Source organism: Pundamilia nyererei, unplaced genomic scaffold (assembly GCF_000239375.1).
Source record: "Pundamilia nyererei isolate P.nyererei 1_Seehausen unplaced genomic scaffold, PunNye1.0 scaffold00066, whole genome shotgun sequence".
NCBI classification, from domain to species: domain Eukaryota; kingdom Metazoa; phylum Chordata; class Actinopteri; order Cichliformes; family Cichlidae; genus Pundamilia; species Pundamilia nyererei.
The window spans coordinates 1,171,721-1,195,043 of NW_005187467.1; the positions used below are offsets into that span (position 1 = coordinate 1,171,721).

The 23,323-nt window shown below is 37.0% G+C and overlaps 1 protein-coding gene across 2 annotated transcripts in view; it reads left to right on the top strand.

Annotated features, from left to right (window-relative positions):
- Positions 1–366: 366 nt before the first annotated feature.
- Positions 367–23,323, top strand: part of arhgap42b (Rho GTPase activating protein 42b) — a 75,393-nt gene continuing 52,436 nt past the window's right edge. For both annotated transcript variants that reach the window (XM_005735937.1, XM_005735938.1), the window contains exon 1: positions 367–649. In XM_005735937.1, the coding sequence (XP_005735994.1) occupies positions 496–649 (154 nt within the window). In that variant the 5' untranslated portion in view covers positions 367–495. The remainder of the gene's footprint in view (positions 650–23,323) is intronic.

Consider the following 23,323-nt stretch of genomic DNA (forward strand, 5'->3'; position numbering starts at 1 on the left):
CAATTCTTGTTTGTATTTCCACAGAAACTGAATTCAAATTTTAATCTCTCTATATATTTTCTCTTTTCAGTCATTTGTAGTTGATATAGAGATAAGTAGGTTGATTTTTTTAGTTTTTCGCTTCTTATTCTTCTTATTCATTATTATTATTATCATTATTATTATTAACGTAATTAGGAGGTTTAGTGTGAAACGCAGAAATCAGCTCAATTTTTCAAAATAACTTTTTTCGTTGCTTAAGTTAATGATGGACCTACCACATTTGTTGTAATCTGTCCAAAACTAACCAGCAGGAGTCATACGACCACTGTTTTTTAAGGTAGCCGACAAAAAAAGCGAAGAAAATCAAAGCGGAAGTGAGGAACTAAGCGGAGCAGGAAAAGTTTTTAGGGGGAACTTAGAAGTGGCTATTACATCGGAACTACGTGATGAAAAGTAAAAACCTTTGTATACCTAGTTACAGAGTTTAAAAGCCAGCGTTGCCGTTGAGGGACAATGGGACTCCCCACTTTGGAGTTCAGTGACTCTTTCCTGGACAGTCCGGACTTCAGAGAGCGTCTGAAATGCCATGAAATAGAACTGGAGCGGACAAATAAATTCATCAAAGACCTCATTAAGGATGGGAATATGCTAATCACTGCGCTCAAGAGTAAGTAGCCCAGCGTGGCCTTTTTTTTTATTCTTTCAGTCCACAAATAAAACTACGTAAAACCTAGAGGCGACTTTCAATTAGCGGACACATTCATTATATTTCTTTTAAGACTTTTGTGCTAGTGTTTGAATGGTCCAGTCTCTCTTTGAACTGAAGCCACCAGGAGCTGAATAATTGTTGTCCTACTGGGAAACATTTATATTACTAGGAAAAAGCTTAAATCTATACAAAAGCCACATAATTCATTATTAAGGTGGTTGCAATGCAAGGGATTTGTTTGCTTTGTGTCTGCTTCCCTGGCTTCAATGCATGCATGCAGAGGCTTGTCTAACAAATCCCAGTGTCAGAACTGTTAGTGTCATATAAGTGGGTTTCCTCTGCTTTAATATTCAATCATAAAGCCACTTTCTGACATATGGATAACAATACTGGGGGTTAATTCATTGATAGAAAACGTTTTTTTTCTCTGAAGAGTCACCGCTCAGAAGTAAGGAAAATACATATTGTGGGCTTTAATGACTGCACGAGGATGTCAGTGAGGATGCCAGCATTCAATTTGAGAGGTCATTGTCCTCTCAAATTCCAAGTTAGGTCTCAGATTCCACCGTGCTGATTAAAGTCGACTTCCTGCTCTTTCCCTGTGGGGAAGGAGTTTGGTCTGTTAACGTCAGAAGTGTGTCTGTGAAATGGAGAAAGATTAGAAATATAGGTCTAATAAAAATGGAAAACAGCTGGGTTGAAATAGAATGGGAAGGGCACAGCATTGTGCCACACTGCGCACACTAACCCATCACTCACCACTGTATTTTTTTTTTTCCACAGTTAAACTCAACATGGGTCTGTCAGACTTTGCTGTGAGACGGCATCATTCTTGTCACGCTCTTGCCTTTTTAATCACCATTCCTGTATGTTTTGCTTTTTGCTGCTCTTGTGCTTGAGGCAGCGAAGCTGAAATTGCACCTTAAGCAGGGAGTAAGGTTGCAATATCCAACAATTTACACATTTAAGCGGATCTATTATGCAATTTAACAATTTTTTTGTGTATTTCTTCTTGGACTCTGTTAGAGTCCAAGTGTGATTCACAGTTCAGAGTTATCTTGTACTACTTGGTGCAGACCCCAAATTCATAGGGTTTTTTTGAAACAAGATTTTCACCCTTCCTTTTAGCAAACTTTCTTCTGACTGGGTGGCCCTGACAAACCAAAGGTTTCAATGGCAAGTGAGCGGTGCTCCTGTGCTCACAGCCATTGACTGTTAATATACCATACCATGGGATAGTAAGTAAAACTAGGCTTGCGTCTGCTGTGTATTGAGCACTGAACTGAATTTTAATAAAGCACAGTCATGGCCTAAATTATAATAGTACAAAACAAATTAACTTGATCTCACAAATGACACGTCTTGACTTAATTAACTCTTCTGGACTAATCAGCCAATTTGAAAAACAGGACACTGATGCTTATAATAACCACATCTTTGTTTTTTCAGTATCTAGTCTGGCAGAATGAGTTTAATGGAAATTTATATCGATAAATGAACACAAAGGCATACAGTGTTTAACAAAGTAACTTTTAAGTTTAAGCTCTTTGCGGTGTTGTGCTGTAGTTCTTCCTTCTGGTTTCAGTTCCATATATCTGTACTAAGCGTACATCAGATCAACAAAAGTGAGGAGCACTTAGTATTTGTATCACCCTACCATACCGTTGTATTGCTGACTCTAGTATTTCTCAGGGCAGCTGAAGGCCAAACCTATTTCATACCTTTTTTGCAGGAAAACTGTTCCGTCAGTGGACAGGGCATCATAGGTGGACAGTAACACCCTTCTCAATGTTTTATTCACAACAGGGAGGATATGTCAAAGGCCTGCGCAAATTGTTTAATACCAAATAAGACATTAAGACTTCAAGATAGACTATGCAGTGGCAAGACAGTGGCAAGTGGTTTGAGACTTTGATTGCCTTTGATGGGTTTATTGATGTAGAAACACTGCATAGTTAAGGTTTTAATAGATCCCAACCTACACACCCCTCCATCTAGCTGATCTGTTGCTATATTGAAGTTTGAAATGAGAAATTCTTATTAACCAGTGTTTCGTGTTAGTGCGTCATCTTCCACAGTAAATAATCCTTAAACATGACCACAACATTACCAGTGTTTGAGCTACTTGGAAGGAATTTTCCATTGTGTTTGTCTTTCCTTTGTAGTCATGAGTGTCTCAGTCCTTTAACTGAATGCCCAGTTTCAGTCAGGAGTAGGGAGAGAGTGCAGGAAGTGAAGAGACGGAAGTAAATTATTGATGGTCTTTAACTTGGGACGCCGTAGAGGTTTATGACCCTTTATGACCTGTCATCAGCGGTGACATTACTGGAAGATATTTAATGGATCTTTTTTCCTGTTATCATCTCATGTTTCACAGCTGTAAAGTATCCTATAATGTATTTTTCTTTAAATGCTGTCTGAGTGAATGAGGTCTGTTGAGCCAGGTTGTTAATGTATTACCTGCAAAGTGGTTTGACATGTGCTGAAACTGCACTAACTGGCTCCATATAAAGTCAAGCATATGTTTGTTATGGGTAACTAAAGAGGGTGATTTTCTGGCTTTTAGAATTAGTAAAGAAATTTTGTGACTACCATTGTTGCAGTAGTGAAGGAAACACTTTCGTCTGGAGTCTGTGACGTTTTCACATTTTAGATGCACTCTATTAGTTGGGCCAAAGTTTAAGTCATTTTAAATGTTTAAATACTTACCTCACACAATATCTTTAACTTTCTGTCATCAGCTGAAAATTAATTCTGTAATCTGGTAACAACCCCAAACATCCAGCCAAAGTCGTAAAAAACGATTTCTAGTCATATGTAGAACAAGAAGACTAACAGATGGTATGGCCCCCTCAGAGCTCTGGTCTCAACACGGAGGTGGTCTGGGATTACATAAAGAAACAGAAAAGAGTGAGACAGAAGGACTTTGACTAGTTCTCAAAGATACTTTAAAGAAAATACCAGCCAAATACCTTGAACTGCTCCACTTGCTACATCTTAATCTCTGTGATGACTGTTAAAATATACCTGTAATGTGCATATGAATGTGCAGATGTTTCCGTATGCTCACGAACCAGCCTTGATCGTGCAGTTACTTTATGCAAATACACAGATAAAAGAAACTGTAGCTTTTCATGAATCAATCACCATTTAGATATTACAAATCTCTGTACCTTTGGTACTTTATAGGCTCAGTTTCATGAAGATTGGAAAGGCTGTCTAAGCTGAGGTCAGGAACAAACATGACACGCATATATTACGATCATTATGTTATGAAATGCAAGATACAATCAAAAGGTTCTTTGACTGTGAATATACAACTCAAAGACCTTACCAATCATCTTCTTGAAGTCCTGTTCGTTAAGCTCATCAAGGACAATTCGTCATAAACCCTGGATCACTTCCAATCTGACAAAATGGCAATATTTCAGCATAAATGTTTTGGGGCAGTCGCTGAAATCTGATGGGATATGACTGCATTGTAGTAGTCAAAAGGTTGCCATCTCACCACAATTCAGATACCTTTAGGTAGAGCAGGGCGATATGACCAAAAATATTTATCACGATATATATTTGAAAATCTGTGATAACGATATAACTGACGATATAATTGACACTAGACAAAATACTTTACAACTCCACAACTTTATTAGTGCAAAAAAAACCCCATCAATGTATTTTCACTTAAACAAGCAGCTGTTTTTTTTATGTGCATTAAAGTTATATAAAAATGTAACAGTGCAAATGCAAATTCCTTGCTGACAGTTTAACCAAAAGGCATTTCCAGTGGAAATTGGCCGACACATCCTCAGCATAACCATGTATAATATCCAACGACGGCCCGCTAGCATGCCCTACCAAAAATAGTGCTTTGTTGTGTATCTGACGGACGAAAGCTAACCCAGTTCCACACCACTGAAGTTGCAGCATTTTTACAAACCAATTCTGGTTCATCCGTTTCATTCAACGATCCGCTTTTGCCGCCATGCTTTTTCCGACGTGTGCGTATGAAAACAAAGGCACTGCGCATGCGCGTTTTACCCATATTCTATCACGATATTTCATTTTTCCCAAAATTATACCGGTATTACCGTGAACGGTATGATATGGCCCAGCCCTACCTTTAGGAGCCTGAGGACATTACAGTAAAACTTGCTATTGATAGTTTAACTTTGTAAAACCCTGCTAATGTCCAAGAAAACAGAGTAGATTCTCATCCTACTCCTAAGCTAATGTGCCTTCAGTTTTAGAGATTGTGACTTCTTCTATTTTTAAGCCCAACTCTCGTCACTAGTAATAATTCTTGACATCAAGGTTGTCTGAGGATCCATGCTCTATTGTGAAAAATCTGTGTTACACAAGTGGTGACATTACATAGAATACATACTGACACATGTTGCTCGCATGTGTCAGTGCTATTCCCAATTTATCACTAAGAGAAAAAAATGTAAACTTCTTTGTCCCCCTTCATATTAATACTAATGATGAAGGTTGTGGTTTAAAGATTTCTGAAACACGCTGTTTAAACAGTGTTATGTATCAACAGTAATTTGGTCAGGTGGATGTAAGTTGCACGGTTTACACCTGTTGTAAATTACTAGTATTTATTATACCCTATACTTAACTGTATTAATTCACTAATTATCACTTTGGGAGAAGGGTGGGAGAACCACAGATACGAGGTAAATTATCATACATTTAACATGTGGTTGGCAAGTTTATTTTAAGAGTATAAGAGCAGAAAGCCACAGAATTGGAGGCTAGTGTCTCTTATATGAAATCTCTTTGGTACCTTCTGTAACTTATATGATGACAGTGTCTTTACTATGCAGCAAATTGTTTGATTAACATTACAGGTTCTACAACATCCTTTAAGAAATTTGGACACAGATACTCTTGCTGTATTTTCTATAGAATGAGTTAAACCATGCTGCAGTAACAGAAAAAAGTGAATAGTTACAGTTACAGAGAATATACTCATGGTTGACAGGCTAGTGACATTTATAAATATGTATGAAGAACATGAAAAATGATGAGCCATAGCTGGTCTTACTTTGGCAAGGGGATCTCTAAAGACCTACGTGTAGACACATTCTTTTGGGTGGCAGCTTGTATCCGTCATACATAATTTGTACGTATTTGTAACACAGTGAACAAACAGTTTGTTCCTTGCACTTAGTGTCATCAGAATGTACTTTGGTTAATTGTGCATCACCACACATCCTCCAGATATCCACTGTTCTGGCCCGGAGCTTGGGGTTCCCAAAAAATTCAATCCAAAATTCCAGGTGTTCCAGATGCTGTCTAATGTTATCTTCCTGCAAGATAACAAGTTCTAATTGAAATCAAAAAAGATTTCTAGATCTTAAGTATTAACTTTTGTGACATCTAATGCGTTTCAGTGAGTGGAGACAGATGAGCTTAGTATAAAGTGGAAGACATGGTTTTATTATGCTACCTGATAATATATCTCTGCCACCGCCCCATAGCCATGCCTTTCAGCAGTGACGGAGTGATGCTTCCTCCTTAGGATATACAATAATGAATGGCTGACACGCACGGGGACTGTTATTAAAAGAAATCTGTATTTAAAAAATATGTAAACAGCAATTCTTCCAACTGTGCTTAAATAATTTAATGCTTTTATGTAACTCAATATAGTTATAATTAGTTGCTGCTATTTTATTAAATAAAAAGATGACTTGTAGGCTTTTGTCAAAAGTGATTTCACAATAGCTTTCAGCTTTGGGAACTCTAAGTGTTTGTTTGTCTGAGGACAGATGATGCTCCCAAGGCTCAGCCACAGGAAATGTCCTGTAAACATGCTTGTATAACCATCCCCCATCCGCCCTCAGATAGCATTTGGCCTGACATCATTCTGCTTTACTGTGTGGGTGTGTGTATCTGCTTTCTCAGTGTCTGTGTCTGTTGGACTGTGACTAAGGCAGACTGTGTGTTGCCGGATTATGCCATTTATAATATATTGGTGCTACTTTGACTACATTGATGAATTTTAACTCATGTAATGGAAATGAAATGTAGAGGTAAATTATGCGACTTGTTTAGCAATAAAGCTGAGAGAAGCGGTAAGCATAGCTGCTGGAGACGTGGATATTATGTGAACAGATTTTGATAAAAGGATTAGACATTGTATTCCTAAAAGCTGCTTCCCTTCAGACTGTGCAAGAAAATGTGTTAGACTTCATATTGAGGTCTGTTCTGAAGCACTCTGTTGTTAGTCTGTCAGTCAAACTGATTGTCACAAAGAGTACACCGTTCTCAAGCTCACAGTTAGCTGACTTACACTGAATGCCAGGTATTGTGGTTCATATGTATTTCACCTCCATAACATTCAAAATTCAATAATTAATCATTCAATATTTTTTTGTGTGTGTCATCCTGAATACAAACTGAAATATATAAATGTATATATAATACTGTGTAAAATGTTTCCGAATCCCCAGGCAAGTTAAGATTTTTCTTGGAAAATTTGAAAGTAGGTGCAGTGATTTATTCAAATGTGTAATACATGGAAATACAGTATAATACAGTGAAAACAGAGTTTGTACAATTCTAGTGAGCTTGAAAGTCAATATTTGGTAGGGCAACCTTCCCTCCTCAACTCAGCCTGAACTCTCTTAAACAAGGTTTCTAATAATTTCTTTAAGAGCATTCAGGAAGTGTTCTCAAGGATTCTTGGGGAAATTCAAAGCTTTTCTTTGGATGCTGGCTGCCTTTTGTTCCATTCTGTCAAGAAGGACCCACACTGCTTCCATAATTTTGTGGTTGGGGCTCTTAAAAGGCCAAGAGGCAGTCATGACTAAGTGTTCCATTGGATGGTTTTCCTATAGCAAGTGCTTTTAATGCATTAGAAGTGTGTTTGAGATCATTGTCACATTTGGTCATAATTTTGTCATTCACACTGTGTCAACTGAATAGCTGGTTTAGGGTTGAAATTAGAGCTGGGCGATAGAACGATAACGATATGTATCGCGATATAACTTTTACTCGATAGAGAAATTAAACTATCGCGATAGACCTCGCCGCTCTTGTCCTCCTAAAGAGAAAAAAAAAAAAGTCAGCCAATCCAAATTAAGTAGCGCAGAGCTGAACCAATCACAGCCACAGCGTCACATCGCGTGACTTGTTACGTACAGCACAAGTGCCAAGCCGCACATGTGTATTTGTTTGTGAAGCAGCCAGCCACCGTACCGCCCGGGTAATGGAGGAAATGAGTGTGCCGACTAGAAAAATCAACCGAGCGTGACCGAAGGTTACCGAAGAGAAAACAGATGATGGTTCCAATGCCGGAGAGATTGTCGAACGGAAGAGCCATAGAAGTTCCGTAGTGTGAAGGTATTTCGGCTATTTCAAGTCTGACAAAAAACAGAGTAGCGTGCACTGTAAATTGTGCCGAAAGCAAGTCTGGAAATACAATAAACTGGTGCATGCGTTACACTGTGCGCCACGTTATTGTTTCGGTGAAATGAATTTCTACAATACTGTTACTGTTAATTCTACTCTCTGCAGTGTTTAAATGCTTACATATACATACAGTTACTGTCCCTCCACACATACGACTCGGTTCTGCTTCTACGCCCCAGCTTTGCTTACTTTTTCCCACCGAGGCTTCTAGACTTCTGATTGGCCAACATTTCTGCACGGTTAGGAATCTAGCGCCACCTGCTGCTTTGGCATGTTCATAGCAGCATTTTCCTTCATTTCTGCCTTTATGTGTGGACGGGATTATTTTTTAAAACGAAAACGGAAAATCTCCGTTTTCAAAAATACCCGTGTACGTGTGGACGTAGCCTCAGTCTCTGACTGGAAGCGCTAATTCGTCATTCGGCTTTTGTCAGACTAAAGTAACTGTTAAAACTGTTTGAAAAGCTAAGCTATACAACAAGGAGAGATTGAGAATTTCCTTTTAGTTCTCAGTTTATTTGATATTGACAAAAGTTAGTCAGTTTTGTCTGTTCTTCTGTAAAACAAACTAAGATTTATTTTTAGAATTAATATTTTGTTTCTAAGTGGAATTGACAATTTAGTCGTCTGTTTCGTTTGTTCTATTTTGAAACTTAAACGCTTTAGCGGCTGCCTTTTGTGTAGTTTGCAATATTTGCCTTTATTTATCTGAAAAAGTCTCATGTTCCTTAAGTACATCTACCCTGTTGAACTTCATCCATCCATTAGCGTCCGCTTAATGGATGAACTTATTATGGGAAATAAATATTTAAATAAAAACAAGCTGCTGATTATTTCACATTTTACTTGTGAGCAACGGCACATTTAAATCTTACAAATATAGTTATTTGGCTTATATCGTGATAGATATCGTTATCGCCTGAAATGAAAAAAACATCGTGATATGAAAAAATCTTATATCGCCCAGCTCTAGTTGAAATGCAGCCCTATTACAAAAACCACCATGATTTACAGATGGCTCTAGATACACACTGTGGTACCGCTTTTATTGGTGACATTTTGAACCAAAAATGTCATCACATCATAAGACATTTTGCCACGTATTGTCGTATGTAGTTTGGTATTCTTCAGCCTTTTACCTCTTCCTTTTCTTAAGACTGGGTTCTTGACCGCCACACTTCAAGTGAGGCTGCTTCTGGGGCTTTGGTGAACAGTAGATCAGCTGAAGAGAGGGGTACATCTTTTGGGGCCTGTGTCAGATATTTGCTGGGGGGTTTTTCTTAAGGATTTGACTTTCAGATACTGTTCATCTGTTGTAGATAGTTTTTTAGACCTGACATTTCATTTTCTGTTCACTGTGCTGAAATATGTCACTCTTTTGAAATCACCTTGTTGGTGGTCCTTTTCGTTGTCCTTTTTCATAGATTGAGCTAAACAAATGGGAACAAATTGTGTTTTTGGAATAGGCTGCATTTAACAATTTTTAAAAAATATAATTTAAAATTGGTGCCTGTTGTGCGTTGACATAACACTGGTTCATCCTTGGAGTAAGGTGTCTTTTATCCGCTTGAATCGTTCATAGGTCAGTGTTTAGTGACAAGGCCTAAACTGTAAAAAAGCTAAAAGGCTAAAAAGCTAAATGTCCTTCGGAAAACTTGGAGGACAACTCAAGACCGCTTTAGAAAAATGACAAGAAAGTCTGACTCCTTGGAAGCAAAATGTAAAGAAATGATGGGTGGACTTTTTCACAGCAAATGTATACTAAATGTGTACCAGTATATACTGACTAAAAAGATTTGTCCTTTATATTTGTCCACAGTGGGTTGAAATAAAAAAAAAAGTGATATTTTTGCAAACTGAATTATCTTTCTTTAAAGTCTGTACTTAGCTGTTCTTTTACTAAATACATGCTTTGTTAAGTCTTATATTGAAAAAGGCCTTTGAGAACTGTTACTACTGTTACTACAAAGTAGTAATCGAGCTGATTTTATCAGAACTTTTATGAGAAATAAGTTCATCTCTGTTAGAATTTGTACCAGATGTGTTCTCGATGTGTCTTCTGAAAGAAAATCTCTCAACTCAGTCTAAAGGCAGTAGATAAATGGTAGGTGCTGGCCTGTCTGCCTTTCTTTTTTTTTCAGTCCCGCAGAAGTGCAGGGGTAATAACTCTGATCTTTTTCTTTCGCGCTAAAGAATAGGCTGTAGCATTGCATCAGCCTCACATCAAAGACTCAGTGTCAGTATCTTCCATCTTCTAAGTTGTTTTCAGCAATTTAGATAGCTGAAAATGATGTAGATGTGTATTCTGCATGAATATGTGGGGAAAGATGGTGTTTTTCCTCTTTCATTCTGTGAACTCTAACAAATTTGTTGAAAGAATTAATTAGCCAATACTTAATAGGCATAAAAGCAGATTTTTGGATATAAGTCATTGTAAATGACAAATTCACTTTAGTGCATAAAATAATTGAGACATACCTAGCTTCACAATAATGACGTGCAGTTCTTCTAAAAAATACTAAATTGCTGGATTAACTTTCTTTGTTTTGAAATGAGAAAAAAACTGTTGTAATTGGAACATGGGGGACTACCACGTAGGATTTTAACTGTGAAGTATTTTGTAGATATGCTGTGGTTTCTAAACCCAAGATTTCAAACTGAATCTCTTCCATTAGTGCTTAATACATTCATATTGAGACCTCTCATGAGTTGCCAATTTATTATCCCATCTTAAACCACATTAGGGGGTTGAATCTGCTAAAAATACTAGAGTTACTGTGTGCCTACTACAAATGCAAGTTACAGTCATTGCTATGTATCGCTGACAATGCCATTAATGGCACATGATGTCAACATTTGAGAGCTATGTTTTTCACCATTCACCAGTAACAACAGACTATCCATGAATCCCATTTATCTCTAATGAACATGTAAAAGTAAACAACAATCTGCTGGAAATTGTAATTACATAGCCATGTGTTTGTGGAAATCCTAAGCTCTCTATTAGTGTGGGGAGTTTTGTTACATAAATAAACTATTACATTTTGGTTACAAAGCTATATTGTTAGGCAGGGTTTATTCTAAGTAGGCTAAGCTACAGCTGATTACCATGCCATGTTAATGACCTGATCCAAAAAGGCCTGAACAAAAACTAGTAGTAAACACTTTAACTGCCGAACTCCAGAATTGAGTAAAACTGCCTGTTAAAGGTGTTGCTTGATGCTACAGCTGGATATATTAGATGAGGCTTTGTTTCGAACAACAGCTTGCGGTGGGAAAGTTTCGGTATGCTCCGTGAGTGCAAAGGACTGTCTGCTGGCTCTGATGCACTATCTCCCCTGCTGGGTGACTGACAGGCAAACGTAATAGTAAGCAGGTGGAAGAGGCCTTACCTGAAGGGCCGCTCTTCCATTACAATCCCTCCAAATGGAATCAAAGTGGTACAATGCACCCCACTGTTGCATCAAAGAGATCTCCCCATCTCTCATTAAGCTTGGTGCACAAAAGCTTTCCCCTTTGAAGACCTTCTCATCTGAAATCAGCAGTGTCTCACTGACAAGATAAAGTAGCTACGGTGTTTCTCATTGCAATGTTGATATATAGGCAAAGAGTGAGCTGTCTCTACAAAAAAAGAACATTATTGCAGATTGCTTTTTTTTTGTATATGTGCCTCAAGGAAGGCAAAGATGTATAGCAAAGTCAAGGAATGTAGCTTGTAAATGTGACACAGAATATCTTAAACTCACTGTGAGTCATTTGGGGGAAGTGAAAACTTGTAGCTATTTAGCACAAACTGGAGACGAGTGCATAGTAAAGCTTTTTAATGGAACACATTTATTCCTGCGACTTAAGGTTTTAAAAGCTTTTCTGCATTCATTTGTGTTAAGGTACTTCATTACAACCCCAAAGAATTATTTAGAGGAGTGAAAGCACAACAAGGATGCTGCTGTGTAATTAGTGTTATAATGAGTATGTCAGTCACATTGTACGGTGAACCGGGAGTGCTGCAGACAGATGTTGTAATATGCCTGAAATTTAGCAGGCCAATTGGATAGTCTCTAAGATTCTTTTGAGATATGTTTCTTGAGTTTGCAGGGATTTTTGTGTAGAGGAAGTCTGTCAACTTTAAAACTTATTTTGAACTTAGTGAGGGTTTCAGAAATGTAATTGTTTCATAACCACCATCTTTGCGACTTGGGTTTAAAAGGTTGACATACTAGGAGGAAGTTTCTTGTATTAAACTGAAGCCTGGATCAACTAGAAATTGCTTAATGGATTTTAACATAGTATCAGTGCGTTTTACAGAAAATGAAGTAATAATGTTTGATTTCCTGCTGGGGAAATTGTTTCTTTTTCATGCTTTGGATACTAAAACCCAGGAGGGTGTTAATTTGGTACCTTACATATAAAAGTACCATAATCATGATTATGTGGTTCAACCAGACATAGAAACTATATGTTTTATTGACTGAGATATAGTTGCCACCCCAAAACTAAAAATAACTGAATTGCTCTTGTAGAGTGTATGACTGCTATGACTATCCGTATTAGTCAAGTCCTAATAGTGAAATAAGTATGCAGTGTTTGCAGGAAGACTTTCAGGTTCAAATGTAGTGTTGTCTGTGTTTTGTCAGGCGCTGTCAGCAGATGGAATTTGGTAGTATGTGGTTGCCCTGGAGATGAGATAAAGGTTGTACCCAGGGGGTTTTGTTCTGCGATGACTGACAGCCATAGTCCTTTCTCATATCTCTCACACTGGGCACTAACTGGCGTAGCTTTTCCATCCAGTAACGTCTTGCCTGGGTGGTCAGACTTCTGCTCTTTGATTAAAACCTATACAGGAGGATGGTACACAATACTATTGTTCCTTCAGTTACCTCTTACTGCATTCTCACTCTGAGAAGAATCATTGCTGCAAGTTAAATACTCTAATAGGAAAATTCAGTGCAGACTGAGCTAAAATGTGTGCTGAGTATATAATTAGACAACAATATTTTAAGGTGTTTAATGTAATGAGTAAAATCAGAAGTGGGTTGCTTCCTTTTTTCACCTCCCTTACTCAGGCATCAGTATTTTTTTCTTATACCAGTGTTTCACTTCATGTGGTAACATTTTCAGATTCACGCCTTATACGAGTTAGGCTTGTTCCTCTCATTACTTCTGTGAAAAACATAGCACCATTTCGCTACACAAATTGAAAGCAGAATGCACCAAATTCTTGTTCCTGACAGAATAGGTGTATAAGAATAAGATGAAATATTCAGGGAACCACAGAGACTATAGTTCCTATATACAATGTGTCCTTTGTTCCATATTTTCTTCCTTTCTTACAGAATGAACTACTGATGTATGGTAACAGTGTTACATGTGATGCATATTATTATATTTTCTTGATATGACCAATACAGAAACTGAATTGCTTTTTGAAGTTGTGAAGACTTTGCATTTATTGTATTTAGTGACAGTCCATTATGCATTGGAGGCTACAACTGCCTTAATTATTCATAGCATGCATTCAACAAAGTGCTGGTAGCATTCCTTAGAGTTTTTGATACTTATTGATATATGATAGCTTCACAAAATTGTTACAGATTTGTAACCAACACCTTCATGATGGATCTTGAAATATATGGTACATGGTTGCTTTTCTACTCTACCTGAGTACTCAAAGTACTTTTTACAACTTGTCTCATTCAGCCAAGCACTTCTTTCTGTGCTTTCTAGTACTTTCTATCTAACATTCACACACATTCATACTCAGAGAGCAGCTTGAGGTTAGTATTATTCCAAAGGCATGCAAAGTGGAGCAGCCGAGGATCGGACCACCAACCTTCTGATTAGTATATGACATGCCCTACCTCCTGAGCTACATTCACCCTAATCTAGTGACTGTGGAGGACATTTAAGTTGCAAACTCTGTTTAAGACTATATGAGTTATGTGACACAGCACATTATCCTGCTGAAAGTGCCCATTAGAACATAACAACACTGTAGGTATAAAGGGATGGACACAGTCAGCAACTGCCCAGTTAGGCTGCTGTGTGTAAATGATGTTCAAATTGTCCAAGAGGCTTAAAGTGGACCAGAAAGCAGCCCTTGTCATTATACCACTAGGAGCAGCTCAAACTGTTCAAGGTACATGTTAGGAGAGATTTGTGCTTTCTACCTCCACCATATAAATGTTACAGGACAAATCAACACCGATGTCATTACCCATATTACAAATTAACATGTTTCCAATGTTCTAATACTATAGATATATGTTCATATATATATATATATATATATATGTATCCTGGCCAAAATAGACTGTCTATTTACCAGAATGCCTTACCACTACCCAGTGGTACTACCCTGCCAATTTTGTGAGCCTGTGCCCGCTGTAACCTCAATTTTTCTAATCTTAGGTGACAGCAGCCTATTGGGCACCAGTAGCAATGGAATGTTCATGAAGTCTCTTGACTGGTCTTTTAATTCTTTAGCAGAGTAGATTTTCTTAGCCATGTCTGCATGCCAGATGCATTGAGTTTGCACAGGTGTAACAAATAAACTGTCCAGTGAGTCTGTGCATTTAGATGCAGATTTCCAACAGTAAACATTCATGTTCAAACCAATAAAGCCTGGAATATGTTATTCTGATTACACCTTTACTGTTTCCCTGGGGATAAAACAATTAAGCTGTTCATTTATCTTCCTTTATACTGATCCCCCTGCCATTTATCTTTGCTGCTGCTAGTTTCAGTGGGATGGTTTCTTTGTAAGTGGTTGTGCTATATTTTCTGGAATATACATAGTTATTTGTGCTAATTCCTGATCTTAGTAAATAATGCATTTAAATAGAAAATAAATACATAATTGTTGCGCTAGCTCTCGTTTAAACATTGCCCAAAGTAAAATGTGGTACATTTGTTTTCCCATTGAGGTATAGTTATAAGCAAATCTTACCAGAAAGACTCAAAAGACTCAAATCTTGTTCTTCTACTTCTTTGAGCTGCTTCCTTTAGCGGTTGCCACAGTGGATCAATTGCCTCCATCTCACCCTATGCCTATCATCCACCTCTGTCACACCAACCCTCTGCATGTTCTGCTTGTCTATATCCATGAACCTCCTCAGTGATCTTCTTCTTTTCCTCCTGCCCGGCAGTTCCTTATTCTATATTCTTTGTTAAATATATCATAATTCCCTCCCCTGCACATGTCTAAACCATCTCAGCCTTGCCTCTCTCTTTGTCTCCAAACCACTCAACCTCAGCTGTCCTTCTGATATACTCATTTCTAACCCTGTCCGTTCTGGTCATTCCTAGTAAAAACCTTAACTTCTTCAAACCTGCTACCTCTCTGCTAGCTCAGCTTCCTGTCTTTTTGTTAGTGCTACTGAATCCAAACCATAAATCATAGCAGGCCTCACTACCATCTAGTAAGCCTTCTCTTTCACATGTGCTGCTATCCCTTAACCACAAATCACCCCTGACACTCATCTCCACCTTGCACTCTCTTCTTCCATTCTCTTGTGCACTGTCCATCTCCACACCTTGTACCTTCATGGTTACAATTACTCATTCACACACACGTATGTATATTAAAATCTATTTTCACAAGCACATTTATACAAATATCTAATTTATTATAAGATCTAAAGTGTAAATCAATCAATCTTCATATCAATGTTCATTATATGTGGGTATAAAAAACTGTCAGTCACCTCACCTATAAATATTATACTGAAATACACACAATCACACATATTACACTCTGGTTTCAAAAAGAGCAGTGAAATCAGGTTTATTATATAGACCTTATATTGTTTCCCTAGTCTTTACTTTCTTTGTGCCCACGTAATTCATAACACAGCTGCAGAAACTGAATTGCGAATTTGACTGCTTTGCGAGTAATAACAATACACACTTTTTAGAGGATATTATTGGTTCACCAGTGGTTTCTTTTTCAGTACTAATTAGAGTGAGTGAGTAACGAACAAAAGTATTGTAATTTTTATTAGCTATTCAAGCTATTCAGGAAAAGCGCTAAAGTATTGACCAACTTCTGAACTAGTTTGTGCCCAACTACTATGCTTATTATGGGTAATCTAGTAGTTTGAAAAAGGTTGAAATGAAGGACATTTTTTTACCTTTAAGAAAAACCTTAAAAATTGGGAGCTGCTTTATTTATTTACATTGCTGCTCATTTGCTGAGGTATAGTTTTGAGGAGATGCATAACTTGAATGCTAATGCTGAAAGTATCCCTTTTTGTTTCAGTTTCATAATTATATATTTTTTTCTACAAAGCTCATTCAAAACCCTTCTTTTTAAGAAGAGCACCCAATCTTTTTAGCAGTTTAATGTTTCCCATGTGCAGCCCATAACTCTGTGATTAAAGAATAGGAAATCAATACAAACTGACTCCATCACATTTACTTTTGATAAAACAAAGATTTCAAGTCTGTGTCGACTCTTTCATTTGTTATTAAGCTGAAGTCTGTGAAGTCAGCTCAAGTCAATTTATTTGTACAGGCCAAAATTACATGCAATGGTTTACAGAGATATGAAACATAAAAACACATTAAAAACACGAAATGAAACAGAATCATCAACATGTCAAAGAGACAAAAATGAAAAGAGAAAAAAAAAGAAGTACAATGAGCTAAATAAAACCCGTTAAACAGAGACACAGAGAACAAGAGAGAGAGATGGAATGAGAAAACATGCTTGCAAATAATAGTCACTGCAGCTGCATAATTAACATTTCTCTCCCCCATTATGAAACCATTGGACTGAGTAACTGAACATTACCTTTCTGAGCGACAGACACGCCACCATTTCCTAAACCTTGAGCTCTTCTGAACCTATATTATTTGTAAATTCATTTATTTTGAGGAGAGAGGAGATTTAGTATTGTTCAAATAAAAGTACATTTGTTCTATAACTATTAAGATTACTCAAGATGTGCCGTATAGTACTAAGGCATCAATCAATGTCAATTACCTGTGTAAATATTATTCAGCTATCAATATTAAGCAAAATGCTTAAAGAAGAACCTCTCTGAAAGTTTCTTGAAAGTATCCACAGACTTTGCTTCCTTAATATTTTGAGGTAGACTGAGTTTGGGGGCAGATTTAATGGATGTCTACAAATTTGGCAGTGGAATATCTAAGAGTGCAGATAAGGTGATATTTTGGTAATATTGCTGAGATGAAAGGCACAATTAATGCGCAGCTTTATGCTCAGTCACTCCTAAATAAGCATGACTCTTAACGTCTGGTTTTATCCTGTATGTTTACTTGCCAAATGAGCGCCTTCAATTTCATTGAGGTAAAATAATTTTCCTTTTATCTTCATTAACTTTTATTTATTTATTAATGCCAGTTAAATCCAGGGCTAGAGTTCAGCATATATAGTTGTGTGTCATTGCGTTACGGCAATGGCAACGTTATGGCAATGAATATCGCAGTAGCAGACCAGCACACCTGGATTTTTCATCACCCCAAGAAGTGCCATTGGATTCCTGATCTCCATAGCTGAAAAAGAATTTCCTACTGGAGATATTTAATCCGATTCAGGAAATAGCATCATATTAGGAAAAACCTGCAAGTAGTCGTGATGATGAATAAAGTAATCAAATTTGCCAAAAGCTAATCATAAATTGAAAACAGCCTTAGCATCATAGTTGAGTGTTAAATCTCTAATTATTATTTTATTTTATTTATTTTTGTGTGAGGACAGGCTTGAATGCCTTCTGTTTAATGATTGTTGAGACAAAGAAAATAAATACAGTTAAAAAATATACTTTAACCTGGAAAGTGAAGGTTTGCGTTTTATTTCAGCCACACAATTATATTAAAGACAGAAGTGAAATTTGAGAATTGTCTTTAGTGCAGATGAAGAATGTGGTAGGGTTAATATTTTTTTCTGATATATATATATTTGTATTCCTCACATTTTCCAGAGGTGTGATGTTCCTCATCTCAAGAGAACAATAGTCTAGGGTTGCCTTCATTATCCGCAGTAATTTTTCAGAAATAATTTCCTCTGGCTTTTCTGACAGCTTTGTTATAAGATGCAACACTTTCTTTACAAGCTAGTAGATGGACTTCTAATTGAGTTTTTCTCCATCTCCTCTAAGCTACTCTGCAGACCCTTTTGAGCTCCTAGATAGAGGTGGTCAACCATGGGGATGATTTAACAGAGCACTTTTTTCCTACTTTGATTGGCATAATTAAATCTAGTAAATTAATTAAAGTGCTATTTCTTGTTAGTCATATCATCAACTGAAGAGTTAGTATTAATTTTGATGTCTGAGAAAATGAGTTCAGATATATTAAGTTCGGTGCTGCTATAAAAGACCCTTTACTTGATACTTTTATGGGTTTTTGACCACAAGGAAAAATAGCACCAAAACACTGTAGAGCAGTATCAGAGAGTGGAATGTTGTAGATATGTACAGCACATATTAAAAACAGAACTGTGTGACCAGGCTCATTAACCAAAATATCCCATGACTTTTTGGCCATTGCTGTTGCCATAGATATAAAGCAATATCAAAAATAATTTTGTCGAGGATTTAAATTCTATTATTTCTGATAAGCAGTGAGTAGCTTTTTGAATTGTGGTTTGTGGTTTATTAATTTTAGAAATGAGAACATTGGTTTTGCAAATGAACCAAGAGTAACAACATTGATGTTGAAGCTGAAGAATTAAGACAAAAGGTAAAGACCATATCCTGTAATACCAAAACTTTTGTTGTAATTTTAATGTTGCATTTTCCTGGGTTTTGATAAAGGCTGTTAGGAAACATTACATTCAGGTGACTGTAACATTGGTAGGTTTGGTAAAGGTTGGGTTAATCTGAGCATCAGAGTTAAAAGATCATCCATTATTGATGGTCCTGTGAGCACACCCAGACAACTGCAGCAGGGCATCGATCTGAAATCTGCAGTTTTAGAGTCAAAGTGGGAACGATAGTAGCGCATCAATGGCACAATACATTTTCTGAGTTCCTCTCAGTGCTGTTCAGTGCAGCCTCTGCAATATTTACAAGTGGTCGGTCAAACTTAAAACAACATATTTTTATGAACACTTCAGTGTGTGGTCTATTCGAGAAGAGGAGCCTTGCAGTTGTCTTTCTTAAATAGATTGAAATTGAATGACTCAGTGCTGACTGTTAGGGTTAGAATAATATCAGACCTGTCAAGCAATTTCTGTTCCTGTGAAGTTTAGACCCTTTTAGTGAGGATACGCTATTTTGTTCTGGGTAGCCACTGTATCTTTTATAAACTGTCAAGCATCCTCTTACAGGCAGTTTGCAGCAGAAAATGAAACTCAAAGGTTTGCAATTTTGTAACTTGATGGTTGCTCTTAAACTTTTTTTTTATTGTATTAAAGATAATTTGGATCCTTCTTAACGAGCAAAATTCAAAACTTTTTCAAGTATAAGAACAAACTGTATGCAAGCATGTAACCATAAACCTACATGTGCCATTTACACTTGAGACCTGTAAAACCGCTGGTACTTAATAGTACTTAATGAGTCTTTTATATTTTTAATGAGTCTATTACATAAACACAGTTAGTCTGTCTGTGTCAAATTTATTTTTCTTTTAACTTTTGAGGGGTTTTTTTTAGGTAAAGACTGTTGAAGAGAGAATAATTAAGGTAAGAAGCAATTAGTGAGTCATTGTCAACAATAGATATGAGAACACTGCATACATTTGAACTGAGTGGGCTGGCAAATAAAAGGCAAAAGGCATTTTAGAATCTTTGCCTTGTTTTGTTTTTAATTATAAATCCAAAAGAAAGTTGAAATGTTGAAATATTCCCTCACGTGCCCGATCTTCACTCATTATTAAAATTTCACCTCAGCAGGCCCACGCGTTAACCTTTACGTAACTGAGATATGAAACATATTAGCTTCAGTTGCACAATTAAAAACAGAGTAAAAATAACAACTGCAAGCAGGAATGAGGGAGCCAAGTACTTCCCAATAACAACTTCATGTGATCATGTCAAAAGTAAGGCTTTTTCAATTGGCTACATAATGCTTCTAAGGCTTAACCTGAAGATTATCAGGACTAGTTATGATGGCAAGTCAATTAGGCTGACATGACTAGTTGACATATCTTGACCTTGACACCCCCGCACTTTTACCAGATGCAAGCGCTACTAATTATAAGCAGAAATGTTGAACATTATTTAGCAATACCTTTTTCTTCTAAAATGTATAATATGATCATTTTCAATTTTCTTTGTGCTGTTTCTGCTGCTTGTTAATGTCGGTGACAGGGCTGTAGTTTACCGGATTTCCTTAAAAGCTTGACTTGTATGGTACTTGTTCTGGTGGGGAGCAGAGCCAAAGTTTAACAATATAATGGGTAAAGTAGATTAGATGAAAAGTTGTTGAAAAATGCAATAAACACTGCCACATATATACAGATATACGCAGCAGTGTTCATTGCCATATATGGCATACATGAGATTGCATCTAATTATAACATGGCTGTGCAGTTTAGTGCAGCTACCAGGTTCCTCCACAATCACTAATCCAACGACACGAGGGAGTGACTGAAGTCGTTCTTTACAGAGCATATTCCAATACAAAATATTGTATTCACGTCTTTTGATTTATTTGTTCCTGTTTCATTTAGGCATTCAGTCTGAGAATTTTTTTCACTTTTTTCCTGCTTTTTATGGATGCACTTCCTTTTATCCTGTCTCCACTGCCTGTGTCAACCCGTCTGTAATTCCCTCCCCCCACAGAAAGCGCAGAGTGGAGGAGTACTGGTAAATGAAAGATTTTTACCAGAAATACTTTTTATACTTAAAAGTCGACTGACTTGGGTCCACAGGAATTTCCTCAGTCTGAAGATCAGATGAATGATTATTAAGTAAACCACAGAACACACAGATAGAAGTTACTGAATTCATTGAAAAGTTAAGTTTGACGCATCGTGGCATGCTCAAGAAGTAGACATTAAAATGAAGTGACTGCCCCCAGTTGGTGTTCAGAGCTACAAACCAGTCAATTTGATTGGTTGGCATAGATTCTTACAGCAAAGAGAAAAATAAGAAGATGGATAAGAACTCTTCTGGTGTCTATGCAGCTTCATTACTTGGCCCACAATTATAAGTGAGTCATGCGCTCGGTTAACTTTATAGACGTCATCACTGTAGTTACTCTGACCCTTTCATTAAATGCAAAAAAACTGCTGCATTTCTTTCTTCCTTGTGATTTCAGTTGTAACTGTAATTAGATCTTCTCTTGAATCAACGCCCTGATTTCTACCATACATATCATTGGTTTATAGTGTACATCTGTGTGTAAGATGGAAACCAGATTTTAACTGAGTACTGTTTATTTTTGTTTCGTCCAACAGTTTAGAACTCCCTGGTGTAAATGTGAAGGTGTGTATGTCTTTTAATGTGTGAAAATATGGAGAATTTTTGTGTAGCTCTCATCCAAGCTGTTATTTGAGGGGGGAGAAAAATGAAACAATAGTAAGTTGCAAGTTGATGTAGCCTAATTGGGGAAATTAAGTACATTTTTTAATATCCCACATAAACTTTTGAAAACTGTTGACAAGGCAGGCAGAAAAATGTAGATATAAAAAAAACATTAATCAGCTATTAAATCGTTTCGTGCAACTTTTTTTAAGCAGCAACAGAAGTTAAACTCATGGTGAGGTGTCTCTCCGTTCCCATTTAGTTCTTTTCTTTATTCCATGGATCAAAGAGAAAGTGGGAGGTTTTATATAAGGCAGGTAGGGTTCAGGAAATGATAACCTAGTCTTTTTTTTCCCATTGAGAGCATTAGATCAGAGACTGTTGAAGCACCTCTAATTCTTGACTGGACATGTTACACTCTGGTTGACTCATCAATCCAAACAAAGAGAAATTGCTCTTGGCTAGTTCTGGCTCATTGCTATTAAGTCAAAGGTATAATACTTTGTATGAAGTAAACTTGTTCATAAACTTGTAGTTTTATGCATACAAATTTTAGAGACAAAGAGCTTACAACTGCTGCCTGCAGCTCTAACAATGATTGCAGGACGTCAGCCTTGTAACTTTCTGACTGCAGCTTGAATCAATTTTCTTTGTTATTGGATCATATTTGGACCAGTTCACGTGCTATGCTGCGGTGTTTTGTTTCTCATTGCCACATTTGTAAATATGCCTCCAATCTTTATTGGACTTTAGCTTGCTTCTATTCATCAGCAGTTATTACTAAGGCTTATAGATACTGTTGTCATACAAAAAAATACTATGAAATTCTCCTGCTGTATTGTTAAATTCTTGTGGCTCATTTAAATCTTTTAAAAAATTTCCACTGGCAGTCACACGCACTTGTGTTTTCATAGCTGGAAGGTTTTGGAGTACAAAAAATGACAGTACTCTCTGGAGGTAGTCAAAAAAGACATTTGATCAAGTTAAACTGTAGAATACAATAAAATCATAGATTTATACCTAGCAGTGGGGAGTATCCAAGGGTGGAATTGTTCTATTGATTTGTATTTTCTGTGTGGGCTTTATCACTTTTGAGACAAAGGTTAGGCAGTTCATCTGGGCTTATTTTTTCAGATCCAGGTATTATGATCAGGCACCAGTAAATATTGCAAATGTGTGACTGTCAGTGGGCGTGTACATGGACAGACAGCAGTTCATAAAAGTCCATTATTTGGTTATCTGCTGTTATGAATTGTCAAGCTTTATGCTATTGTCAGTTTATATCTGTAGAAGTAGTAGGGCTGCAGTGATTTATCGAATAACTTGAATAACTCAATTAAAAAATATCCTTGACGCAGAGTCTTTCCTTTGATGACTTGGAGACTTGCAGTAGAAATGAATTTAGAGCCTTTTTTTGCATGCCAGTAAAAATGTACATGGGTCAGTAAAACTCTGAGCCACTGACCTGGGCTGTTAGGCTGGACACTGAATTATTATTATTAATATGTACAGTATGAGAACACCTCTTTTCAGCAACAGGAAACGTTGCATCAAAGCACAGGTCAATCCTCAGTTCTCAGAATGTTAAGATGCTCACTTTTCTTAATTGAAGGCACCACATGCTATTTTAAAGGCTTACAGACCATACTTATTCATTCACTAGCACACTTCAGCGTGCAGGCAAACACAAAGACACATACACATGAACAAACCATTGACCTATCTCATCCATACAATACTTTTAGAAGCATTTTTTGCCTCCTACTAATGTA